The sequence below is a fragment of the Bombina bombina genome, chromosome 2 (genome assembly GCF_027579735.1).
Source record: "Bombina bombina isolate aBomBom1 chromosome 2, aBomBom1.pri, whole genome shotgun sequence".
Classification (NCBI taxonomy): Eukaryota; Metazoa; Chordata; class Amphibia; order Anura; family Bombinatoridae; genus Bombina; species Bombina bombina.
This window is the reverse complement of record NC_069500.1, coordinates 637754018-637779184: the sequence shown is the minus strand read 5'-3', so window position 1 is coordinate 637779184 and position 25167 is coordinate 637754018. Positions and strand designations below refer to the sequence as shown.

General features: G+C 40.4%; 1 protein-coding gene across 3 annotated transcripts in view; it reads left to right on the top strand.

Moving 5' to 3' along the window:
• NFIB (nuclear factor I B) overlaps window positions 1–25167 on the top strand; it is a 456225-nt gene that overhangs the window by 262761 nt on the left and 168297 nt on the right. For all 3 annotated transcript variants that reach the window (XM_053702571.1, XM_053702572.1, XM_053702570.1), the window contains exons 5-6: window positions 2518–2638; window positions 3144–3262. In XM_053702571.1, coding sequence (XP_053558546.1) covers window positions 2518–2638; window positions 3144–3262 — 240 coding nt within the window. The remainder of the gene's footprint in view (window positions 1–2517; window positions 2639–3143; window positions 3263–25167) is intronic.

Here is a 25167-nt window from a genome sequence, read left to right as displayed (position 1 = left end):
TTATTTTATCGTGCAACCTTTTCATTCCTTTGTGGAGATCTGCAGATACATCATATATTTCCTTTTCATATTCTGCCCCCCCCCCCCCCAACACACACACTATTATGTTGTGGATATAGGGAGCATTAGCTCATATTGAGAACAGGAAGTGAGTTTTAGGAAACGTACAGAGAATTCCTGTAGATAAGTAATCCCCATAACTTTGACAAGGACTTTCCTCTCCAGTGTTAACAGTACAGGAAATAAAATGGCTGTCCTGACAACAGGATAAACGAAAGAGCTTATGTTAAGGGATATAAAAAAAATAATCTTTTAAATGCTGCTTGACCTTTATAGCATATATTTTTGTCCATTTAATAAATAAGGCAGTTTATAGAAATCCTAGATGTGTTTATCTATGGACAAATATAATCATTTGTAAGATTATTCTTTTATGTATGGTAAACTTATAATTCATATATAGTTTCCTTGTTTTACACGGATAATGTGTTTTCTTTCCAGTTATAGACACATCTCTGTTTCCTGGGATACTTTGTAAAGACTTTTCCAATTTAAACAAAACTCACATACTTAACTGTGGTTTAAAATGGCAGTATATTTAGTATGTATATAGGTATAGTGTTTGACCCCTGCAAAAATGATTTGCTGTTTCTTCTGGTGAAATAGTGGTGCAGAAGCTCTCTTTGTTTACAGTCTGTGTGGCCCACATACTCCTGAATTAAAAAAACAGCTTGCAGCAAGAGGCGGTGATAACATGCACCCATGTGGGTGCTAAAAGACACTTTGCCATTAACCCCCCCCCCCCAAAAAAAAAAAAAACATCAGGCAAGTAAGTTATTTTTTTTTTAAAGTAAACATTTTTAAGTCTTCCTCTTTTGTTATGTTTAATTGTTTTTGAATAATAGGGAAAAAAAGGACTAGAGAAGCATAAAGTCTAATATTACAGTTCAGTTTTCATTGTGTGCCTTAGTCATAGGCCTATCACTTTGTTCCTCAGATTACATATGTTACAAAGCTATTATTAGGTGACTGTGGGACTCGTTAGCCCTATGTTTGTCTGCCGTAGTTTGCGCCAGAAGAGACTGTGTTCTATCAGTCATCAGGATGGAGCATTTCACACGTCCTGTGTGTCATTCCTCAGGTGGACATAGGCTCTCAGTACTGGATTACTTCACAGACACTGGCATTTCAGTTTGATTGTAACACAGATGAAAAGCTCTATTCATCTTATGTACATTTCAAGGGACATTGTTTGCCGCCTGCCCCTATTAAATGAAGGATTAAAATAGTTTGTTGATAGTAATCCATTTGAGCCAGCAGCTGCGATATGTTTTCAGGTATAACAAGCTTTTACATTGGCTTTCTAGAAAGGATCTAAAGGAAAACCATTTTGTAGTCTATCTGAGAATGCAAAGAATCCACCTCTGTCATCAACATCCTTCTTTCCGACAAAGCTAATTGCAAAGGCTATCTGCATGTACTCAATTTAGTGAGGCCCAGAGAATTAACCCTGCGCTAGTGATTGATATCCTAGGTACAGAGCTTTTTTTAGCATGGAAAATTGTTCCAAGAGGAAAATGTAATCAGCGGCCTCATTCAATTAATGGTTAAAGTGCCTTTAGAAAATGATTGTCTACGTTACAGAGACATTATAATGTATAAAGAGGTGGGATTTATCAATAGAGGTCACATACAGCAGCATTTTTATTTCTTAAACCCCTTGCTTCAGCACTTTCTTAGAAATCAATTCAATTATTCTGTGGTTTCATATTAAACTTTCATGGCTCAGTGTTAATGTGCTCTGTTTCTTTTTAAGGAACTGTAATCCTGATCTTTCTTATGTGTGTTACTAACCTCAGACTAAACAATAGAGGGGCTTTCCATGTTTTATATCTTGATAGGATGCAATGACAAACTGCATTGAAAGGGAACACAAAAAAGAAAATCTCATCTACCTTATAGGTACCTTACAGGTTTTTAAATCCCACTAAAGGGTTAAACACTTGTGTGCAAATGTGTTCGCTAGCAAGTTCCCAGGACCTTCTGCAGCCATTGGTTAGCTCATCTGCCTACAAGTGAGCAGCGTACACAAGCGCACCCTATTTTACATTAAACACATGGCAGGGATAAAAACTGCTCTTATGACATATCAATTTATTTTTATATTATGACATTCCTTTTAAAAAAGATGATTCCTGCAATTCCTAAAATTAAAAAAAATAATAATCTGGGTTTCACGTCCCTTTAACATGACACAGCATTTCTTACACAGTAGATATTTTTTTTAATAAAAACATAATAAAAAATAACAAATGTAAAGATGTAAGATAAAGACATATGCATATTCTATGAAATGCGCTGATTTTGCTTGTCAGTACCCAGGATTCATAGTTGCAGTATAGGCAGAGTAGGAATACAATCTTGTAGCTGTTTGAGCAATTCATATGCTTATAACTGCACCTCTTATAAACACAGTGCCAGCAACCTCACCTCACAAACGTTCTTCTTACCTTTTAGCTCCGATAACACAGGGTTCTGGAGTAAATTACCCAATAGGAGAGCCACTAAACCAGCCATACTATCATGATATGAACTCAGCGGTCAGCTTACAGAGGTCACTTTCCTCTCCACCAAGCAGGTAAGCAAACGTGGTACAGATGTCTTACACAAGTGCACTGGGACAACATCTCAACACTATCAAGATACTAATAGTATGGTTTGAATTTCAAACCTGGGGATTTTTCACATCAGATATTTACAGTATGAGCCAATGGCTGTCTCTGAATATTATTTTCTTAAACAGAATGCAATTTGTTTTCTGAATGTGTAGAAAAATAGAGAGCTTGTAAGCTTGTAAATTTTGTGTATTTGTAGGCACAGTGTGTTTTACCAGTGACATTGGAATGTCACAACTAATATTTTCTCCCAGGACTCTTGTACTTTTATTTATTTTTTATTACAAATATGACTCATTACATAACAATGCTTCCCCTCTTGCTTTCTTTTTTTTATACGATTTTTTTGGACATTAACTTTTACCAATATATGAAATTACTTAGGATATGCAGCATACGACACCTACTGACTTAAATGGCCCCTTATCCAATGCATCAGAATTAAAGCAGTGTTTGTTGTCTCCCTAGCAAAAGACCCAAGACCATTTCTATAGATGAGAACATGGAACCAAGTCCAACAGGGGACTTTTACCCTTCTCCAAATTCACCAGCAGCGGGAAGTCGGTCATGGCATGACAGAGATCAAGGTAATATCTGATATTAAGTTTATACATTTGGGTTATCACCACATGAAACAATGGTTTAATGCAATAGAAACCCTAAGACATAATTTATTTTCCTCACACAAATATATTATTGTATATCTTTGCTCTACAAACCTTGGAACTATTTAAAAGGATTTAAAAGTTATAGGCCAACCTAAGGCCAGTAGCCTCCTGAGCCGCCCAGTAGATTTTATCTGGTTCTCCTCCAAAATATGTAATGTTTTATCATGGAGGTATTCTGAAGCACTGTTGCTGAGTCGTAAACAATGTGAAGCTGAGTCTGAGTAATGATATAATGGATCATTTCACTTTGATTCACAATACTTATCAGCATTTCTACATTTGTAACATGTAGGGATAACCCACATGACTTGTGGATGCAGCTGAATAAGAGAAGTATTTACTTCCTGTCTTCTGGAGGGAACCAGTGTATATCTATCTGGGTCACTTGCTAAAGGAGTGCTTGTTTGAATTTCGTTTTAGTATTATATAGATTAACAAAATGTGATAAACAATTTAGAGTATAATACCGTATAAGCATGGCCTGCTGTTTTAGCATGTATCTCATTCACATCTCACCAGCTACAAAAGAGGTCACAACCGATCGTCTGGATGAGATAATAAGGGGCCGATTTATTAATCCCCGAATGCATCTGTTTCCGTGCGAGCCTTCAGGCTCGCCAGAAACAGTAGTTAAGAAGCAGCGGTCTTAAGACTGCTGCTCCTTAACATGTCCGTCACCTCTGAGGCGGCGAACAGCAATCAGCCCAATTGGATACGATCGGGTTGATTGACACCCCCTGCTATCGGCCGATTGGTCGCGAATGTGCAGGGGGTGGCATTGCACAAGCATTTCACTAGAAATGCTTGTGCAATGATAAATGCAGACAGCGTATGCTGTCGACATTTATTGTTGTGCGGCGGACATGATCCGCTACAGTGGATCGTGTCTGTCCGCACATTAGTAAATCGTCCCCTAAGTCTTTGTCAGTTTATATTGGGAGTGATCTTGTATTGGACTAATATGTGAATGGTTAAAAAGATGGCATGATTTCTGCTTATTAGACATTTGCATACTTTTTATCCTAATAATAATTTAAAGCTCTGCCTGATTTTATTTTGCTGCTTTATTACTCTCGTGAAAAAGTTGTGGAAACAAGGTGCAAAAATAGACATATTAGATCTGCCTCACATTTATGATTCAGATAGAGAATACAATTTTAAACAACTTTCCAATTTACTTCTATTATCTACTTTGCTTCATTCTATTGGTATCCTTTGTTTAAGAAACAACAATGCACAACTGGGATCTGGTTGAATGCACTGGGTGAGCCAATAACATGAGGCATATAGGTGCAGCCACCAATCGGCAGCTCCTGAGCCCACCTAGGTATCCTTTTCAACAAAGTATACCAAAAGAACAAAACAAATGAGATAATAGAAGTACAAGGGAAGCTGTATAAATTGTAGTGCCTTTTTATTAAAGGGACATTGTACCCTAGATTTTTCTCTGCATAAATGTTTTGTAGATGATCCATTTATATAGCCCATCTGGGAGTGATTTTGTAACAATGTATAGTTTTGCTTTTTTTTTAATAACATTGTGCTGTAGATGTAGACCCTGGTCTACAGATTATTGCTCCTATTGTTTGTGTAATCTGTCTTTTTATATGCAGGGGGGGGTGTTTCTGCCCTTTCCGCTTTCCCATTCCCTTTCATTGGGTGTCCCAGCCTAATCTCATCAGCAATGCTAAACTGGGAGCTTCTAAATACTTTTTAAATAGGTTTTATACTGGATTTTTAGATCAGTATCTGCATATTCTTCTTTATAGTTGTGTTTATTACACATAAATTATATATAAAAATTGGTGCACACTGTCCCATTTAAAGACCACAGTAGGTAAACTGGATATAAAATGGATTTGGCATGGTGAGTTGTAAAGTATTCTTTAACATAAAATGCTCTTATAAGTTATCTCCATGTACTATCACAGTCCATTAAAGTTTTATCTGGTTCAGTGTACGAATGGTTAACCAAGGAGAGAAAGTAAATATAAAGCCAAGCTAATTGTCACATTCTGTACATACAATGTCATTTTAGTATCCCAAAATCTCTGTTATTTTACTTAGGAATGTTTAATTGTTCAGATTCATTAGTTTGAGTTTGTGTCGGTCTGGAGTGACAACGCTGTCTCAGATTTACCGGCTTTAACCTATCATTGTTTTGATAAAAGAGTAATTTGCACATAAAAATGTGACTATAAACAGGGAATTTTAATAGCAATTATGTTCCCTTCTGTATGCGCTAGAAAATAATCTGTTGATATAATCATTTCTCTCCGCACATCATCCGTAAGATGAGCTGCCTCAGGATTACTGACACTTCACACTTATTATGCCTTAGAGTTTCTTAATTAATATTTGACAAAAGATGTTGTTTTATAAAGCCTATAAACATGTTTTCATTTGTTAGACAGTTTGCAGAAGGAAAGCAGAGAAAAGCAATTGAATTCCTTTCACTAAAGCATATTCTTTATGGCATTAATGACACCATTAAAGTCATCTTTTGACTTTAATAGGTTCCTTTCTGTAGCAGTTATTTAATTGCATTATCCATTTCGCATTATCATAGCTGTTTCTCAGAAGTTAGAACATGCATAACAAATTCTCTGAGTACTTCATTAGAACTTATCTTTTAAATATTGACATTAGGATAAAACATCTTATCAAGAGAATAGAGAAATGAGAGCAGAAGAGACAATGGCTCCTAACTGTAACTTTATTTAAATTGTGTTAACAAATGCTGCGCCTGGGTTGACGATGGATAAACATTAATGAGAAAAATAATAATCTATATTACATGATAAAGGGACAGTAAGCACCATTTAACAACAGATTTTCTGCAGTGTTCCAATAGATTAACATATAATCAGATCCTAAACATTATTACAATAGATTATAATCTTGTTTGCTGCAATTGTTTTTCAGTAGTCAAACTCTGCCCACCACTTATTTAAAGGAGCCATACTGGACTTGAGTTTGGAGATGACAGGATTTGCCAGAGTCAATCTGTTATCAAAATTGTTTGGCTTCTGCAGAAATTATAAGATAAGAAACTGCTAATCAAGGAGATATATGTTGCAGGGTTAATCTTATGAATCCTGCCACATGCTCTCAGTTTTCAGGACTGAAAAATCCACAATTTTTAATTTTAAAGTGGGAATAAATAATGGAAGTATATTGCAAAGTTGTTTTACTATTAAAGCCCAATCTCAAAGTGTTTACTGTCCCTTTAAATGTACTCTTAGCTTATTACGGGTCAAAAAACATCAAAACTAGTGTTTTATGTGGCATACAAACATATGCTATGCATGCCCTCTGACTCTGAGCAGGCATGATGTTTACATGTAGTTACATGTACTGGTGTTGTTTTTGTTCCCTTTAAAGGGTCATTGGTCAGGGTATTTGATAGGGAGAAAAAATACTTCAGTATAATTTATTCACAAACATACTTTTTATTTATTGGCTTTATTTTACCCTTTTCATGCAAAAAAAAAATTGGGGAAAGAAATTAACACCTCTTGCTTTTCTGTAAATATTGTTCTTTGTCCCACACTCTCTTGAAAGGCCAACATGCAAATAAGGGGATTATATTATTTTTTTATATCACACTTGATTACATAAAAATTATATCTTTATTTTATGGTTTGTTTAGATATAAAATCTTTACAGTTGAGCTTTGACTTTCAAATGTTTAACACACGCAGAGGAAGGTACAGTGATTTTCTAACATGTGAATTTATTAGTTGATTAATTCTGATATAATAAAAAGGAATAATGTGCACATGTTCAGGACTTCACTTACTTTAAGCTATAACCAGCTGGTAGCTTAATCTTACCTCTTTAGCACTTATAGCATTAGCGATTAGATCCATACACAGATATATTGCATTTCCTCTGATGAAACAAAACCAGCCTTTTTTTTTTTTTTTTTTTTTTTGTATAAAGGTACTTTAATCTCATTGCTTTTACAGATCAATTGTAATCGACTTTTAGCTATTAGCGTAATCATACTACAGTACCTTCTTGAGGATGATAAATACAAAGGAAGAATACATAAAAAAAAGTTCTTATTTTGCAGAAAAGAGAGTGTGTGTGTTGCTGAAAAGAGAGTCAGTGTGTTGCTGAAAAGAGAGAGTGTGTGTGTTTGTGTTGCTGAAAAGAGAGAGAGAGTGTGTGTGTTTGTGTTGCTGAAAAGAGACAGTGTGTGTGTTACTGAAAAGAGACAGTGTGTGTGTGTTTCTGAAAAGTGTGTTTTCTCTTGTAAGGTGTATCCAGTCCACGGGTTCATCCATTACTTGTGGGATATTCTCCTTCCCAACAGGAAGTTGCAAAGAGGACACCCACAGCAGAGCTGTCTATATAGCTCCTCCCCTAACCCCCACCTCCAGTCATTCTCTTTGCAAGCTCTTGACAAGTAGGAAGTATAAAGAGATATGTGGTGATTTAGTGTAGTTTTCATCTTCAATCAAGAGTTTGTTATTTTAAACGGTACCGGCGTTGTACTGTTTGCTCTCAGGCAGAAATTAGAAGAATTCTGCCTGGAGGATAATGATCTTAGCAGATTGTAACTAAGGTCCATTGCTGTTTTCACACATAACTGAAGAGTATGGGAAAACTTCAGCTGGGGGAACGGCCTGCAGATTGCCTGCTTTGAGGTATGTTCAGTATAATTGTTTCTAGAGAGATGATAAAGTCTAGAAAATGCTGACAGAGCCTTTTTGGAAATGAGGTAAGCTAGATGCAGTGATTTAATAACGACTGGGATCAAGCTTGCAAGGTTGGGTAATACTCATGTTATTTGTTTCTGGTGATTAAGGTGATAAAAACGTTTTCTTTTTGCACATGAAGATCGTTTTTTGAGAGGGTTTAAACTTTGTTTTTGGGGTTTACTTGTCCACATGGCTTTTTCAGAAACTCCTAGGAGTGTTTCTTTACGACCCCTCTGACATCGAGTGTGGTGGGAGGGGCCTATTTTCGTGCCTCAGTTGCGCAGTTGCTTTCCTTCTAAGACATCAAGCTTCTCTAGAGGAGTCCTTCTGTGTCTGAGGACCACTAAAGAGGGTTTCTTCCATTCCTGTTCGTCCCTAAGGACAGTGGTAGACGTTTTTTCAATCCGGTTTGGGGGCCAAAGGGTTAATCGTCCATTTGCAAGTGGGTGTAATATTACCTTGGTCTCATATACACACTGTAAAAATTTTGAAGAGTTTACTACTTTTTTTCACTGTTTTGCAGTTTAAGTGCTACTTTTTTTCTCTTAAAGGTATATTTGATGAAATTGCTGTTTTTTTACTTTAATAAGTGTTTTCCAAGCTTGCTTGTGTCTTTGCTAGTCTGTTAAACATGTCTGACATAGAAGAATCTACCTGTTCAATATGTTTAGAAGCCATTGTGGAACCCCCACTTAGAATGTGTACCACTTGTACTGAACTATCTATAAGTTACAAAGACCATATTGTGGCTTTAAAAAATATATCACCAGAGGATTCTCAGACTGTAAGAAGGGAGATTATGCCATCTAGCTCTCCCCATGGGTCAGAATCTGTAACACCCGCACAAATGACGCCAAATGCATCTAGCGCGTCTAATTCTTTTACTTTACGAGACATGGCGGCAGTTATGAGTTCTACTCTCACTGAGGTGTTGTCTAAACTGCCAGGGTTACAAGGAAAGCGAGACAGCTCTGGGGCTAGAACAAATACAGAGCTTTCTGACGCTTTAGTAGATATGTCCGATATGCCCTCACAATGTTCCGAAGTTGGCGCAAGGGATTTGATATCTGAGGGTGACATTTCAGATTCAGGGAAGTTATTACTTCAGCCCGACTCTGACATGACAACATTTAAATTTAAGCTTGAACACCTCCGTTTATTGCTTAGGGAGGTCTTAACGACTCTGGATGATTGTGACCCCATTGTGGTACCAGAGAAGTTGTGTAAAATGGACAAATACTTTGCAGTGCCTGTTTACACTGATGTTTTCCCAGTCCCTAAAAGGTTTTCGGGAATTATAACTAAGGAATGGGATAGGCCAGGTATACCGTTCTCTCCCCCTCCTGTGTTTAAAAAGATGTTCCCCACCCCACACCCGCTCACTTTAGCCCCCAAAAACTGCCTGGTGCAGTTATTTTATTAAAAAATAAAAATGCTAGAATTTTTAATAAAATACACTACACTGTATTTTGGGGGCGAGCTTATGGTAGCAATAGCCAGCTACTTGTTATGGCTGAAATTTTATTGCAAGCCCGCAAATGGGTGAATTTGCCCGTTTGCAGGCGCGTGATAAATTAGAGCTCCACTTGTAATCTAGCACTTAGTGTTTAATGTCCCCTTAAAGGGCCACAAAAGTGAATTATAAATGCACAGCAAATTTTCTCAGAAGCATTTGTGAACTGTCTTGAGAATGTAAGGACAGTCTTTGTAACAAGCCCTAAGGAGGATATACCAATAGTATGTATACAAGCGCATCTGGCTCTCACTAATGCTTCCCCAGTAACGTCATATAACAAAAATGTTCTTAAAGCGGCAGTATACACCACTTTTCATTTAAAGGGACAGTCTACACCAGAATTTTCTTCATAAATGGAAAGAGTCCACAGCTGCATTCATTACTTTTGGTTAGATAAGAACCTGACCACCAGGAGGAGGCAAAGACACCCCAGCCAAAGGCTTAAATACTCCTCCCACTTCCCTCATCCCCCAGTCATTCTTTGCCTTTCGTCCCAGGAGGTTGGCAGAAAAGTGTCAGAAGTTTTCTATAGTCTCTTATGGAGGGTAGTACCCTTCGGCATTGGACTGGAGTTTTAGGTAGTCCTGTCAGCCTTTCAGTGAGAGCATGGGTGAAAGTTAGAGCCCGGAGATGCAGGGAGAGTCTTTCTCTGAAACCATCCTGACTCATATTAACAGCTCCAAAAGCAATCAGCGTTGATGAGTTTCGCTGCCTGCTTTTTTTTTTTCAAGTCCATGGCGGAAGCAACGCTACTATCTGTCACACTTGAAGGGCCGTGTTCCTGTTCCACGGCGTAGATTCCGGTAAGATCGTTTCATTTTACTTTCATCATGGATGTATTGTAATTTCAACTGTTTATCCGAGAGGGGCTACAACCTTTCAGAGATAACTTAAACATAGGGTCTCAGTGAGGCTCCTTTTTGTATCTATAAATCAAGGGTTAATATCTCCTGAGGGGGATTATCGAACGGGGGGGGGGGGGGTTATAATCATGTTTGTTATGTGATTCTGTCTGCTACTGTGTAGTGTTGCTTCGGCTCATGGCTATTTTGGAACATAACGGCCGATGTCTAGTGACGCGGCCTTTTTGGTCGGGCGCGCTTTTGCATGGACTGCACGGTTTTCCTTGTGACTCCATTTCCGTTTTCCTGACCGCATGGCGACGGAGAAATCCTCGCTGGTGTCTGGTTCTCTGGAGGCGGCAGTGTTCCAGTTATGGAGGATTCTTGGAGACGGATGTCTCTGATTCAGACTCTTCTTCTTCCGAAGAATATGAATTGGCCCGGGTGATACATGCCCATCAGTTATGTTCCGAATGCCGTTTTAGAGTGCTCTGTTCCCCGGGATCGCAGAATCGGTTGCCCACTGAGCCATCCGTCTCTGGGGATTCTATTTCTCACGAGACGAGTTCTCTACCATCAACTCTTACTACGCATGCAGGTAACCCAAACGCTACTTACCTTTTCTAGGGACTGTGGCCTGTTCCCTCCAGAGGTTACGACACGGTTCCGCATGGCCATATTTTTGGCGCTAGCGCATCTGCAACTCCTGGGAGTGTGCTTACGATATTGTCCATGTTCGTTAACCGGGGCTCGTCAGGCATGGGATCGCCTGGTCCAGTTCAGCCTTTCGGGGAGCGACTGCCCCTGAGGCCTCAGGGGGTCAACCTTTGGGGGCGGTGTTTCCTTTTGTCCCGGCGGAGGTATGTTGTGCCTTTCGTTATAGATTGGCGCGGCTTTTTGGCGTTGCTGTAGGATGCTGCCCTTAATGGGTCTGAGGATTTTCAGTCTTACTCTTCGACTGGCTTGCATACATAGACATAAGGGGATGAAGTAATCTTCTTATAGTCTTTGTTATTTGTGTATCCTTTTCCAGTTCTGAGCTTGGAAGTCTCGGACCCCTGTTGGGCTGGTCCTGCGGGTCTGTCCGTTCTACCTGGGCGATAACCTACGGGTTGCCTTATTTTTTATTTTCATTTTGTGAGGATGATTTTTATTTGGTCTAAAGCTCATGTTGTGGTGTGATGTTTCCTTCAGGAACTTTCCTCTCTGGAATTGATACTCGCGATTTTGTGGTCGCACTCTTTACAAAAGTCTGTCTGACTGTTTTTTATCCCTCCATTATCGGGGGGAGACTCTGTGGCCTTGACAGTGCTGGGGCCCTTGGTCTCAGGCTGGTCCTGACTGGGTACAAATCCTTCTGTCTTTGAGGCCTAGTTCAGACACGTGGCACTTTTTTATGTCCGGTTAGTCCGGTGAGGGCACCTAGTGATCACAATATATTTGTGTAGTTGTCTTGTTTTATTACAAGCTTCAACTAGCATCCTAAGACAATTTAAGGGTCCACAGTTGCTTAGGGGCATGGGGGATTGGTTCAGTCCTCATTCGCCTTTCAAGCTAGTGGGCCGGGACTCCGTTGAGATCTGTGGCCACATGCTCAGTCGTTTCCAAAATTTTCGGGAACTAGAGCGTTCCTTCCCGTTGTGGGTTGAAGGCTTGGAGGATTTAGGTCCTTCATACCGCCGTTCTTACGGTTTTGCCTTTCATGGTCTCTTTGGCAGTGTCCTTTTTGGACTTGTTCCTTTTAGACGTTCTCTTCTTGGGTTGAGACTTTCTGGACTTTGTCCGTTTTTTCTGGTGGCTTTGGCCGCTTAATTAGGAAGTGAAGGCCATGAGGCTCTGTCTTCCTTCAGGAGTTAGTCGTCTCCATATCAGGGGCGATAGGAGGTGTTGTCTCTTTTTCCAAACTTTTTGCTTAGGGGATGTTTTTCTGCCTGGGTTCGGGATGCTTTGCATTCTTCTCCCTTGGGTGTGGTCCTCTGAAAGAATTGTGGAGACTAGACTTTCTTTCTACCCTCTTTTGGGGTGACTGTGTTCTCGTTTTATTTCCCTTAGTGCTGCCCTTGGGGCCTTTGGGCTCTAGAGAAATTGCGTGACTTGTCGCAGCCTAATACCTTGCTGGGGGTGGGGGTGTTGACCTCTAGCTAAGGGTGTTCTCTTCCCTTTGGGTCTGGGAATTACGAGTGAGTCCTGTATCCGTTCTCTGGATTTCCCGGTTCTCATCCCCTGTGAGGTCTGATTGCTTCAGACAGGGTATCTTGTGTTCCCTGAGGATGTCATTCGTTCTAGGACGATTCTGGGTCCCGGGTCCGGAGTTCTTGTCTTCGATCCTTCTTGGATGTCTGGAGACTTATGAGGACTGGTTTGGGATGACCCAGTTTTTTTCAGGGACCCTATGTTGCGACATAGGGGCTAGCTTATTGGGCTTGCAAGCAGGTAGGCCAGAGTTCACATCCTCCTTCGGATACTGGTTATAATTTTTAAGGCCTGACTTGTCCTTCGGATGGAGTGTGCTCCTCTATTGGGAGTTTTTTCTTTTTTGGGTCAACAGTGGAGTCTGGATGATTTTTCATTCGGTCTGAGTTTTGATCATACTATGGCTTCATGTTTTATGGACATGTAAGCTGTTCTTATCTGTGCCCTTCCCTTTGGAGGGGATAGTTTATCTTCCTTATGAGTTGGGGTTTCCTCTCTCTGGAGGGTCTTTGTTCTGCCCTTTGTGTAGGAGGTTGGGTCAGGTGGCTTATTTCTGTAAGGGGCAGCATCTGCTGCTCTGTGGGCTCTGTTCCACCTGTTGGAAATCGATCTCTCTACGTAGAAACTGTGTAAGAGAGTTGTGACAGGTCTTCCTACGAATCTATTGCACTTATCTCTGTTCCAGGTCCTACGGGGTTCTCCTTGGGAGTGCCCTATTTTGGAGGAGCGGATTGGGTTGTTTGGAGACCGACTGCTAGGGATGGTGTCTCTTGGAGGCTGTTGACTCAGTCGAGTCTAGTTCCTTTGGTCTCTAGCAAGGCTGTGGACTATCTGCGGTCAGGGTCCTTGGGCCTTTTTATTTTCTTTTTCAAAGTAGTTCTCAGCTTTGGACAAAGCGGGATGTTGTTGGGTAGGGGTTTTCAGGCCTGGTGCCCTCAGAATGGGCTGCCTCTTTTACCCACCCGTTTTTGCATTCAGTGTCTTCTTTATAGCTTGGGTAATGTTTTCCCAAAAGTAATGAATGCAGCTCTGGACTCTTTCAATTTATGAAGAAAACTTAAATTATGCTTACCTGATAATAAAGTCCACAGCTCCCCACCCGTATTTTTTTCTGTGGGGCATCTCTTATTTTTTATTCTTCTGGCACCTTTTCACCCTGGTATATCTTCTACTGTTCCTTGTTTCTCGGCAGAATGACTGGGGGATGAGGGAAGGGGGAGGAGTATTTAAGCCTTTGGCTGGGGTGTCTTTGCCTCCTCCTGGTGGCCAGGTTCTTATTTTCCCAAAAGTAATGAATGCTGCTGTGGACTCTTTCCATCTGAAGAAAAGAAAATTATCAGGTAAGCATAATTTAAGTTTTTTATTGTTTTAAAACACTGGTTTTCAAACCTTTCCTCAGGCCACCCTAACAGACCACGTTTTTAGGATATCTGAACTAGAGCACAGGTGAATTAGCTGATTAGTAAAGATGGTTATTTTACCTGCTCTAATTCAAGGTTATCCAGAAAACCTGGCCTGTTGGGGAGGCCTGAGGACAGGTTTGAAAACCAGTATTTTAAAAGATAGATAATCCCTTTATTACCCATTCCCAGTAATATAAAAATACACTTTTTACCTCTGTGATTAACTTGTATCTAAGCCTCTGCAAACTGCCGCTTATTTCGGTTCTTTGTACAGACTTGCATTTTAGCCAATCAGTGCTGGCTCCTAGGTAACTCAACGTGCGTGAGCTCAATGTTATCTATATGACACACATGAACTAATGCCATCTAGTGGTGAAAAACTGTCAAAATGCATTTACATAAGAGGCTGCCTTTAAGGTCTAAAAAATTAGCATACCTAAGTTTAGCTTTCAACTAAGGAATACTAAGAGAACAAAGCAAAATTAGTGATATAAGTAAATTGGAAAGTTGTTTAAATTACATGCCCTATCTGAATCATGAAAGTTTATTTTGGACTAGACTGTCCCTTTTAACTGCATGTAATAGACACTACTATAAAGAACAATATGCACAGATACTGATATGAAATCCAGTATAATAGTTACTCCACCCCTATCCTTGCAATGGGACTCAAGGCAGCATGTGGAAAGGGTGAATTCAATCACCTTATAATGTCCAGTTCACTATAAATCTGGAGTGGGTTAAAAACTTGAAAAAAAGTTTAGCCAGTTCACCCTACTTATCACTTGACTCCCTGTAGTTTCCATAACCCTCCTTCTTTCTCTTCCACACTATGTTTATTAACATGCATAGAGTGACTGTTAAATATGTATTTAGCTTGTTTTGGTTCCTGTTTGGTTAGTCTGAATGATGTTTTTTTTATTTTTTATCAAGGTTCCAATCATATACATGTCCTATAGAGATCTCAAGTGCCAACAAATCACACATTAATAGACTTTATATACATAGGGCGACCCTAGAACACTTCCCGAACACTAGCAACATTTACTCTAGAGCATTAACTCCACCTTAGAATTGGTGCCTATATCTACTTATTTTGAACAGAGTTTATACTCATTAAACTTCTGTTTGTATATGACAAGACCCTCCTAGTTCCCTCATCTCTATTCCTACATAAGCAGTCTTAGTTTGGGTGCTGCCAGTGGCCGAGGCAGCATCATATCTATTGAAAGAGAAGGGAAGTATACCAGAACTGGTATTCAGCATAGGTGAGGTACAACTTACTGGAGGTGCTTTTAGTGCCCCATATATAGTTCTTAAAAGTGCTCTTCCACCCTAAACACCTCCCAACTATGTGATGTTTTATAATCTATACTATACGGACACACTTAGAAATATTACACAAGTAAGATTACATATCCCTACCCCATTTGAAATACTTGGCCCCTAACAAGCAACAAGTATCAGTCTACACTAACAATCACTCCACAGTATAACAGCTCTAGAGTAATTTATCTTGCCAGTTAAATGAATACACTGGGGTGCTGTCTTCTCAAAGTTCTCCTAGGCCCATAACCTACTATATATATTGGAGCGGCTCTTGCCCGCTGTACCGTCACACCCAATACCTCAGCCAATAATTTAGTTCAACATACATTTACTCTGAAGTTACCATTGAATTTTGTGTTTATCAAATGGTCCAAAAGTGACCTTCTATGTAACTACTAATTAAAGTAAGCAAACTGACCCAACTGGTCCATAAGTGACCTGAGCAGTAGTTACCCCAATGCAATATATATTAAGGTTCCACTTCTATAGGCTCAACATTATTGTAGATTACTATTTCTTGTAATGTTACTGATACTAACCTACATATTATATTTTATTTGTAGACTATAACTCTCATTGTATTATTTCTCTACAATTAAGAGGAAGGTTATTGCATTGTTGTTTATGCTACTAAGCCACATATGTTCTCAGCTTACATGTAGATTGACATGGAAGTAATCTGTCTTCAGAATCTTAATGTTTCTAAAGCCCTATTATTTCTTGTATGTTTTGAAAACCTCAATAAAAGATTTATTTAAAAAAAAATCCAGTATAAAACCTTTTAAAAACATACTTAGAAGCTAAGAATTTAGCACTGTTGATGAGGTTAGCCTGGGACACCTACGGAAAAGGGGCTGATAGCAGAACCACCCCCCTCCCCTGCATATGAAAAGTATCCTTTAAAACAAACAGAAGCAGTCTAAAGTCCATAGACATCAGTATACATCTAAAACTTTGGGGCTTGGTTAGGAGTCAGAAAATCAGCACAATGTTAAAAATAAGTAAAACTATACAAACACACTCCCAGATGGGCTGTATAAATAGATCATCTACAAAACATTTATGCAAAGAAAAATCTAGTGTGCAATGTCCCTTTAAGTGAGTTTTGAAACTATGGCTCCACTTATCTACTGTACCGTGGTGATGCTTTGTATCAGACATTATTATTAAGCTGTATCTGCAAGTCATCTTTTTCTTCTAAAAAATGTACTCTCACTTTTGTGATCCTGCAGTATCTTCTGCAACCAATCAGTGTAAGCTCCTTGTTTGCCATGCAGCGGTGAATTACAGCTCCCTTGCTCTATTTTTCTCTATGACTTTCACAATTAAATTTACCTTATTGATTTTTTTTATAGACAAAGTGACTTGAATTTTTAACACTAATAAGCTGTCGTGGCCAAGAGTTTGCCCTCTGAGACTTGTTCAGTTTTACCTTGGCCAATATTAACAAGCCGTTGGAGTATACACTGGGTCTGTTTCACTTTTTAATTACCTTCCCTTTACATTCTTGGCTTTTTGTTTAATGTATGTTTTAATTAAACATTACGTCTTACCTGGATAGAAAGAGCAGTGTACTAAGGAATATGAATTTCTGTATTTAAAGGGACATAAAACCCAAATTTTGTTTCATGATTTAGATAGTACATACAATTTTAAACAACTTTTTATTTTACTATTGGATTTTCTTCATTTTCTTGTCATTCTTTTTTGAAAAGCAGGAAGGCAAGTTCAGAAGTGTGCACTATATGGCAGCATTTTTGCAACAATGTACATTAGCAAGAGCGCTAGATGGCAGCACTATTTCTTGTCATGTCGTGTTCCAGACACGTGCACTCTACCAATCTAGATATCTCTTCAACAAAGAATAACATGATTACAGTGCAAATTTGGTAATAGAAGTACATTGGAAACCTTTTTAAAATGGTGTGCTCCATCTCACTGTATTGGCTTTCAAACCATAGTCTAAAGATGCATGCTGGCATATGACTCTGTCACTGATGGTCTATTGCAGGGTTTGGTAAACATGCAAGGTTTGATTTATCAAGCCCTTATCTCCCCTTTGACTGCTGGTTTGCACAAGCGAACCTGCAGTCATGATTTTTCAAGCAGCGGCCATCAGACCGCTGCTTCCCTGCCCCGTTCTACACCTCTTAGGTGGAGAATTTGAATCTCCCCGGTGTTGTCCGACTGGGGAGATTGACAGAGGAGAAGCCGGGCAGACAGGGGTGAATATGTCCTGTCCTCCACGGGCTGATAAATGGAGCAATTAGAAACTGAGATTTCACTTGGTGAAATAATTCTATGTTATTTACACACACACTCACTCACACACATACAGACATGCGCACACACGCACGCTCACACACACTCTCTCACAATTACACACACTCTCTCACAGTTACACACACTCTCACACATACACACACTCTCTCACACGCTCACACGCACGCTCACACTCACTCACACACATAAAGACATGCTCACACACACTCTCACACGCACACACACTCTCAAACACACTCACTCACACACATACAGACATGCTCACACACACTCACACTCACTCACACACATACAGACATGTGCACACGCACGCTCACACTCACACACATACAGACATGCTCATACACACTCACTCACACACATACAACAGACATGCGTACACACGCTCACACACACTCTTTCACAATTACACACACTCTCACACGCGCTCACACACATACACACACTCTCTCAAACACACTCACACACATACAGACATGCTCACACACACGCACGCTCACACTCACACACATACAGACATGCGCACACACATGTGCTTACACACACTCTCTTACACGTGCTCACACACTCTCACATATACACTCTCTCTCACTCACACACATACAGACATGCGCACACACACGTGCTCACACACGCACGCTCAAACACACTCTCCCAATTACACACACTCTCTCATACGTGCTCACACACTCTCACACATACACACACTCTCACACTCTCTCACTCACACACATACAGACATGCGCACACACGTGCTCACACACACGCACACTCACACACACTCACAATTACACACACTCTCTCACACACGCTCACACACTGTCACACATACACACACTCTCTCACACACACATGCGCACACACACATGCTCTCACACACACACACTCACACATGAAAGGCAAAACCTACAATTAGTTATGAGGAGGAAATTCTCATGTGTGAGGATGCTTTGCCTATTATGGAGTAGGTGACTTGCACAACATCAGTTACACTGACAAAAAAGAACCACCTTTCTGTACAGCAGGGGTTTTCCATCCCATCTGGCTTTAAGTTACATACTTGCAAATGCTGCTGCCATAGAATGCTGAAGGCATGTGCACACTCCTGATCCAACTAGGTTTACTATTCAACAAAGGCTTCAAAGAAAACTATGGGCATTTTATAGTTGAATCAAACTGGAAATGTTTTTAAAATCATTTGCTCTATCTGAACCATGAAAATTTACTTTTGAGTTTACTGTTACTTTACGGAAAATTGTGGTCATTCCAAATATTCAGAAATGTCTAATTTTCAGTATGTACCAACAATTTAGTTTTTTACTTTTATTAGTGGAAATTGTGTATTTTTGTTTGCAAAATACTTTAACGTGTATGTCAAACAAACACATATACACACACACACACACACACACACACACACATATATATATATATATATATATATATATATATATACACACACATACACAAACACACACACACATATACACACACACACATATATATACACACATATACAAACACACACACACATATACACACACATATATATACACACACATACACAAACACACACACACATATAAATGCACAAACACACACACACACACACACATATATACACACACATACACACACATATATATATATATTCATTCAAATTATGGTGGAGATAAGTTTGAGATTAAAATCCTCCATGTCTCAAAAGTAAATCAATATAAAAATTTTGCCTAGGAAATTAGCACATCTAGCCAAGTATCCCCGCTTGCTTTTCCCCACTAAAACTCCATATACATTGCTAATTTTCCTATGCATGAATATAGCCATTCCTTCCTCCTTAGTAGTCTGCACAGCACATATTCACACGGCAGTCAGCCTAAATGCTCTCCTTTTCTTGTTTGAACTCTGTTTGTAGCAAGAGACAATTTACACTTGTGGGTGATAGCTAATGGAACAGGTGGGTTAAAATACTATTTCTTCTGTTATGTGCGATCAGTCCACGGGTCATCATTACTTCTGGGATATAACTCCTCCCCAACAGGAAATGCAAGAGGATTCACCCAGCAGAGCTGATATAGCTCCTCCCCTCTACGTCAGTCCCAGTCATTCTCTTGCACCCAACGACTAGATAGGATGTGTGAGAGGACTATGGTGATTATACTTAGTTTTTATGACTTCAATCAAAAGTTTGTTATTTTACAATAGCACCGGAGCGTGTTATTACTTCTCTGGCAGAGTTTGAAGAAGAATCTACCAGAGTTTATTACTATGATTTTAACCGGAGTAGTTAAGATCATATTGCTGTTCTCGGCCATCTGAGGGAGGTAAAGGCTTCAGATCAGGGGACAGCGGGCAGATGAATCTGCATTGAGGTATGTAGCAGTTTTTATTTTCTGAATGGAATTGATGAAAAAATCCTGCTATACCGTTATAATGACATGTATGTATACACTTCAGTATTCTGGGAATGGTTTTTCACCGGAACTACTCTGTTAAAGGTCACTAATCCTTTTAATAAATATTGTCATGTTAAACGTTTTTGCTGGAATGTAGAATCGTTTACATTGCTGAGGTACTGAGTAAATAAATGTTTGGGCATTATTTTCCACTTGGCAGTTGTCTGCTTTAAATTGTGACAGTTTCGTTTCTCCTCACTGCTGTGTGTGAGAGGGAGGGGCCGTTTTGGCGCTCTTTTGCTACGCATCAAAAAATTCCAGTCAGCTACTATTATATTTCCTGCATGATCCGGTTCACTGACAGATCTCAGGGGTCTTCAAACTTCTTTGAAGGGAGGTACATTCTCTCAGCAGAGCTGTGAGAATTTTTATTGACTGTGAATAAAAACGTTACTCTATAATTTTTTATGTCAAATTTAGTTATTTACTAATGGGAACAAACCTTTGCTAAAAGTTGTGTTATTTTAAACTTGATGCTATAACTGTTTCAGTTCATTATCTCAACTGTCATTTAATCGTTAAAGTACCTCTTTGAGGCACAGTACGTTTTTGCTAAAAAAGATTATAACCAGGTTGCAAGTTATTGCTAGTGTGTTAAACATGTCTGACTCAGAGAATATCTGTGTCATTTGTTCCAATGCCAAGGTGGAGCCCAATAGAAATTTATGTACTAACTGTATTGATGCTACTTTAAATAAAAGTCAATTTGTACAATGTGAACAAATTTCACCAAACTGCGAGGGAAGAGTTATGCCGACTAACTCGCCTCACGCGGCAGTACCTGCATCTCCCGCCCGGGAGGTGAGTGATATTATGGCGCCTAATACATCTGGGCGGCCATTACAGATAACATTACATGATATGGCTACTGTTATGACTGAAGTTTTGTCTAAATTACCAGAACTAAGAGGCAAGCGTGATCACTCTGGGGTGAGAACAGAGTGCGCTGACAATACTAGGGCCATGTCTGATACTGCGTCACAGCTTGCAGAGCATGAGGACGGAGAGCTTCATTCTGTGGGTGACGGTTCTGATCCAAACAGATTGGATTCAGATATTTCAAATTTTAAATTTAAATTGGAGAACCTCCGTGCATTACTAGGGGAGGTCTTAGCAGCTCTCAATGATTGTAACACCGTTGCAATACCAGAGAAAATGTGTAGGTTGGATAAATACTTTGCGGTACCGGCGAGTACTGACGTTTTTCCTATACCTAAGAGATTAACTGAAATTGTTACTAAGGAGTGGGATAGACCCGGTGTGCCGTTCTCACCCCCTCCAATATTTAGAAAGATGTTTCCAATAGACGCCACTACTCGGGACTTATGGCAAACGGTCCCTAAGGTGGAGGGAGCAGTTTCTACTTTAGCTAAGCGTACCACTATCCCGGTGGAGGATAGCTGTGCTTTTTCAGATCCAATGGATAAAAAATTAGAGGGTTACCTTAAGAAAATGTTTGTTCAACAAGGTTTTATATTGCAACCCCTTGCATGTATCGCGCCGATTACGGCTGCGGCAGCATTTTGGATTGAGTCTCTGGAAGAGAACCTTAGTTCGTCTACGCTAGACGACATTATGGACAGGCTTAGAGTCCTTAAACTAGCCAATTCATTCATTTCGGAGGCCGTAGTACATTTAACTAAACTTACGGCTAAGAACTCTGGATTCGCCATACAGGCACGTAGAGCACTGTGGCTAAAATCCTGGTCAGCTGATGTTACTTCTAAGTCTAAATTACTTAATATACCTTTCAAGGGGCAGTCTTTATTTGGGCCCGGGTTGAAAGAAATTATCGCTGACATTACAGGAGGTAAGGGCCACGCCCTACCTCAAGACAAAGCCAAAGCTAAGGCTAGACAGTCTAATTTTCGTTCCTTTCGGAATTTCAAACCTGGAGCAGCGTCAACCTCCACTGCACCAAAACAGGAAGGAGCTGTTGCTCGTTACAGACAAGGCTGGAAACCTAACCAGTCCTGGAATAAGGGCAAACAGACCAGGAAACCTGCTGCTGCCCCAAAGACAGCATGAACCGAGAGCCCCCGATCCGGGACCGGATCTAGTGGGGGGCAGACTTTCTCTCTTCGCTCAGGCCTGGGCAAGAGATGTTCAGGATCCCTGGGCGCTGGAGATCATATCTCAGGGATACCTTCTAGACTTCAAATTATCTCCCCCAAAAGGGAGATTTCATCTGTCAAGGTTGTCAACAAACCAGATAAAGAAAGAAGCGTTTCTACGCTGTGTACAAGATCTGTTATTAATGGGAGTGATCCATCCAGTTCCGCGGTCGGAACAAGGACAAGGGTTCTACTCAAACCTGTTTGTGGTTCCCAAAAAAGAGGGAACTTTCAGGCCAATCTTAGATTTAAAGATTCTAAACAAATTCCTAAGAGTTCCATCGTTCAAAATGGAAACTATTCGGACAATCTTACCTATGATCCAAAAGGGTCAGTACATGACCACAGTGGATTTAAAAGATGCTTACCTTCACATACCGATTCACAAAGATCATCAACGGTATCTACGGTTTGCCTTCCTAGACAGGCACTACCAGTTTGTAGCTCTTCCATTCGGATTGGCTACGGCCCCAAGAATCTTCACAAAGGTTCTGGGCGCCCTTCTGGCGGTACTAAGACCGCGAGGGATTTCGGTAGCTCCGTACCTAGACGACATTCTAATACAAGCTTCAAGCTTTCAAACTGCCAAGTCTCATACAGAGTTAGTTCTGGCATTTCTAAGGTCGCATGGATGGAAAGTGAACGAAAAGAAAAGTTCTCTTTTTCCTCTCACAAGAGTTCCATTCTTGGGGACTCTTATAGATTCTGTAGAAATGAAGATTTACCTGACAGAAGACAGGTTAACAAGGCTTCAGGATGCATGCCGTGTCCTTCATTCCATTCAACACCCGTCAGTGGCTCAATGCATGGAGGTGATCGGCTTAATGGTAGCGGCAATGGACATAGTACCTTTTGCACGCCTACACCTCAGACCGCTGCAATTGTGCATGCTAAGTCAGTGGAATGGGGATTACTCAGATTTGTCCCCTACCCTGAATCTGAATCAAGAGACCAGAAATTCTCTTCTATGGTGGCTTTATCGGCCACACCTGTCCAGGGGGATGCCATTCAGCAGGCCAGACTGGACAATCGTAACAACAGACGCCAGCCTACTAGGTTGGGGCGCTGTCTGGAATTCTCTGAAGACTCAGGGATTATGGAATCAGGAGGAGAGTCTCCTTCCAATAAACATTCTGGAATTGAGGGCAGTTCTCAATGCCCTTCTAGCTTGGCCCCAATTAACAACTCAGGGGTTCATCAGGTTTCAGTCGGACAATATCACGACTGTAGCTTACATCAACCATCAGGGAGGGACAAGAAGCTCCCTAGCAATGATGGAAGTATCAAAGATAATTCGCTGGGCAGAGTCTCACTCTTGCCACCTGTCAGCAATCCACATCCCGGGAGTGGAAAACTGGGAGGCGGATTTCTTGAGTCGCCAGACTTTTCATCCGGGAGAGTGGGAACTTCATCCGGAGATTTTTGCCCAAATACTTCGACGTTGGGGCAAACCAGAGATAGATCTCATGGCGTCTCGCCAGAACGCCAAACTTCCTCACTACGGGTCCAGATCCAGGGATCCGGGAGCGGTTCTGATAGATGCTTTGACAGCACCTTGGAACTTCGGGATGGCTTATGTGTTTCCACCCTTCCCGCTGCTTCCTCGATTGATTGCGAAAATCAAACAAGAGAGAGCATCTGTGATTCTAATAGCGCCTGCATGGCCACGCAGGACTTGGTATGCAGATCTAGTGGACATGTCATCCTGTCCGCCTTGGTCTCTACCTCTGAGACAGGACCTTCTGATACAGGGTCCATTCAAACATCAAAATCTAACTTCTCTGAAACTGACTGCTTGGAAATTGAACGCTTGATTTTATCAAAGCGTGGTTTTTCTGAGTCGGTTATTGATACCCTGATCCAGGCTAGGAAGCCTGTTACCAGAAAGATTTACCATAAAATATGGCGCAAATACCTATACTGGTGCGAATCCAAACGTTACTCCTGGAGTAAGGTTAGGATCCCTAGGATATTGTCCTTTCTACAAGAAGGTCTAGAAAAGGGTTTATCGGCTAGTTCATTAAAGGGACAGATTTCAGCTCTGTCCATCTTGTTGCACAGGCGTCTGTCAGAAAATCCAGACGTCCAGGCTTTTTGTCAAGCTTTAGCTAGGATCAAGCCTGTGTTTAAAGCCGTTGCTCCGCCATGGAGTTTAAACTTAGTTCTTAACGTTTTACAAGGTGTTCCATTTGAACCCCTTCATTCCATTGATATAAAATTATTATCGTGGAAAGTTCTATTTTTAATGGCTATTTCCTCGGCTCGAAGAGTCTCTGAGTTATCAGCCCTACATTGTGATTCTCCTTATCTGATCTTTCACTCAGACAAGGTAGTTCTGCGTACTAAACCTGGGTTCTTACCTAAGGTAGTTACTAACAGGAATATCAATCAAGAGATTGTTGTTCCATCCTTGTGTCCAAATCCTTCTTCAAAGAAGGAGCGTCTTCTACACAATCTGGATGTAGTTCGTGCCCTCAAGTTCTACTTGCAGGCAACTAAAAATTTTCGCCAAACTTCTTCCTTGTTTGTCGTTTATTCTGGACAGAGGAGAGGTCAAAAAGCTTCTGCTACCTCTCTCTCTTTCTGGCTTCGTAGCATAATACGTTTAGCCTATGAGACTGCTGGACAGCAGCCTCCTGAAAGAATTACAGCTCACTCCACTAGAGCTGTGGCTTCCACTTGGGCCTTTAAGAATGAGGCCTCTGTTGAACAGATTTGCAAGGCTGCAACTTGGTCTTCGCTTCATACTTTTTCCAAATTTTACAAATTTGACACTTTTGCTTCTTCGGAGGCTATTTTTGGGAGAAAGGTTCTTCAGGCAGTGGTTCCTTCTATATAATGAGCCTGCCTATCCCTCCCGTCATCCGTGTACTTTTGCTTTGGTATTGGTATCCCAGAAGTAATGATGACCCGTGGACTGATCGCACATAACAGAAGAAAACATAATTTATGCTTACCTGATAAATTCCTTTCTTCTGT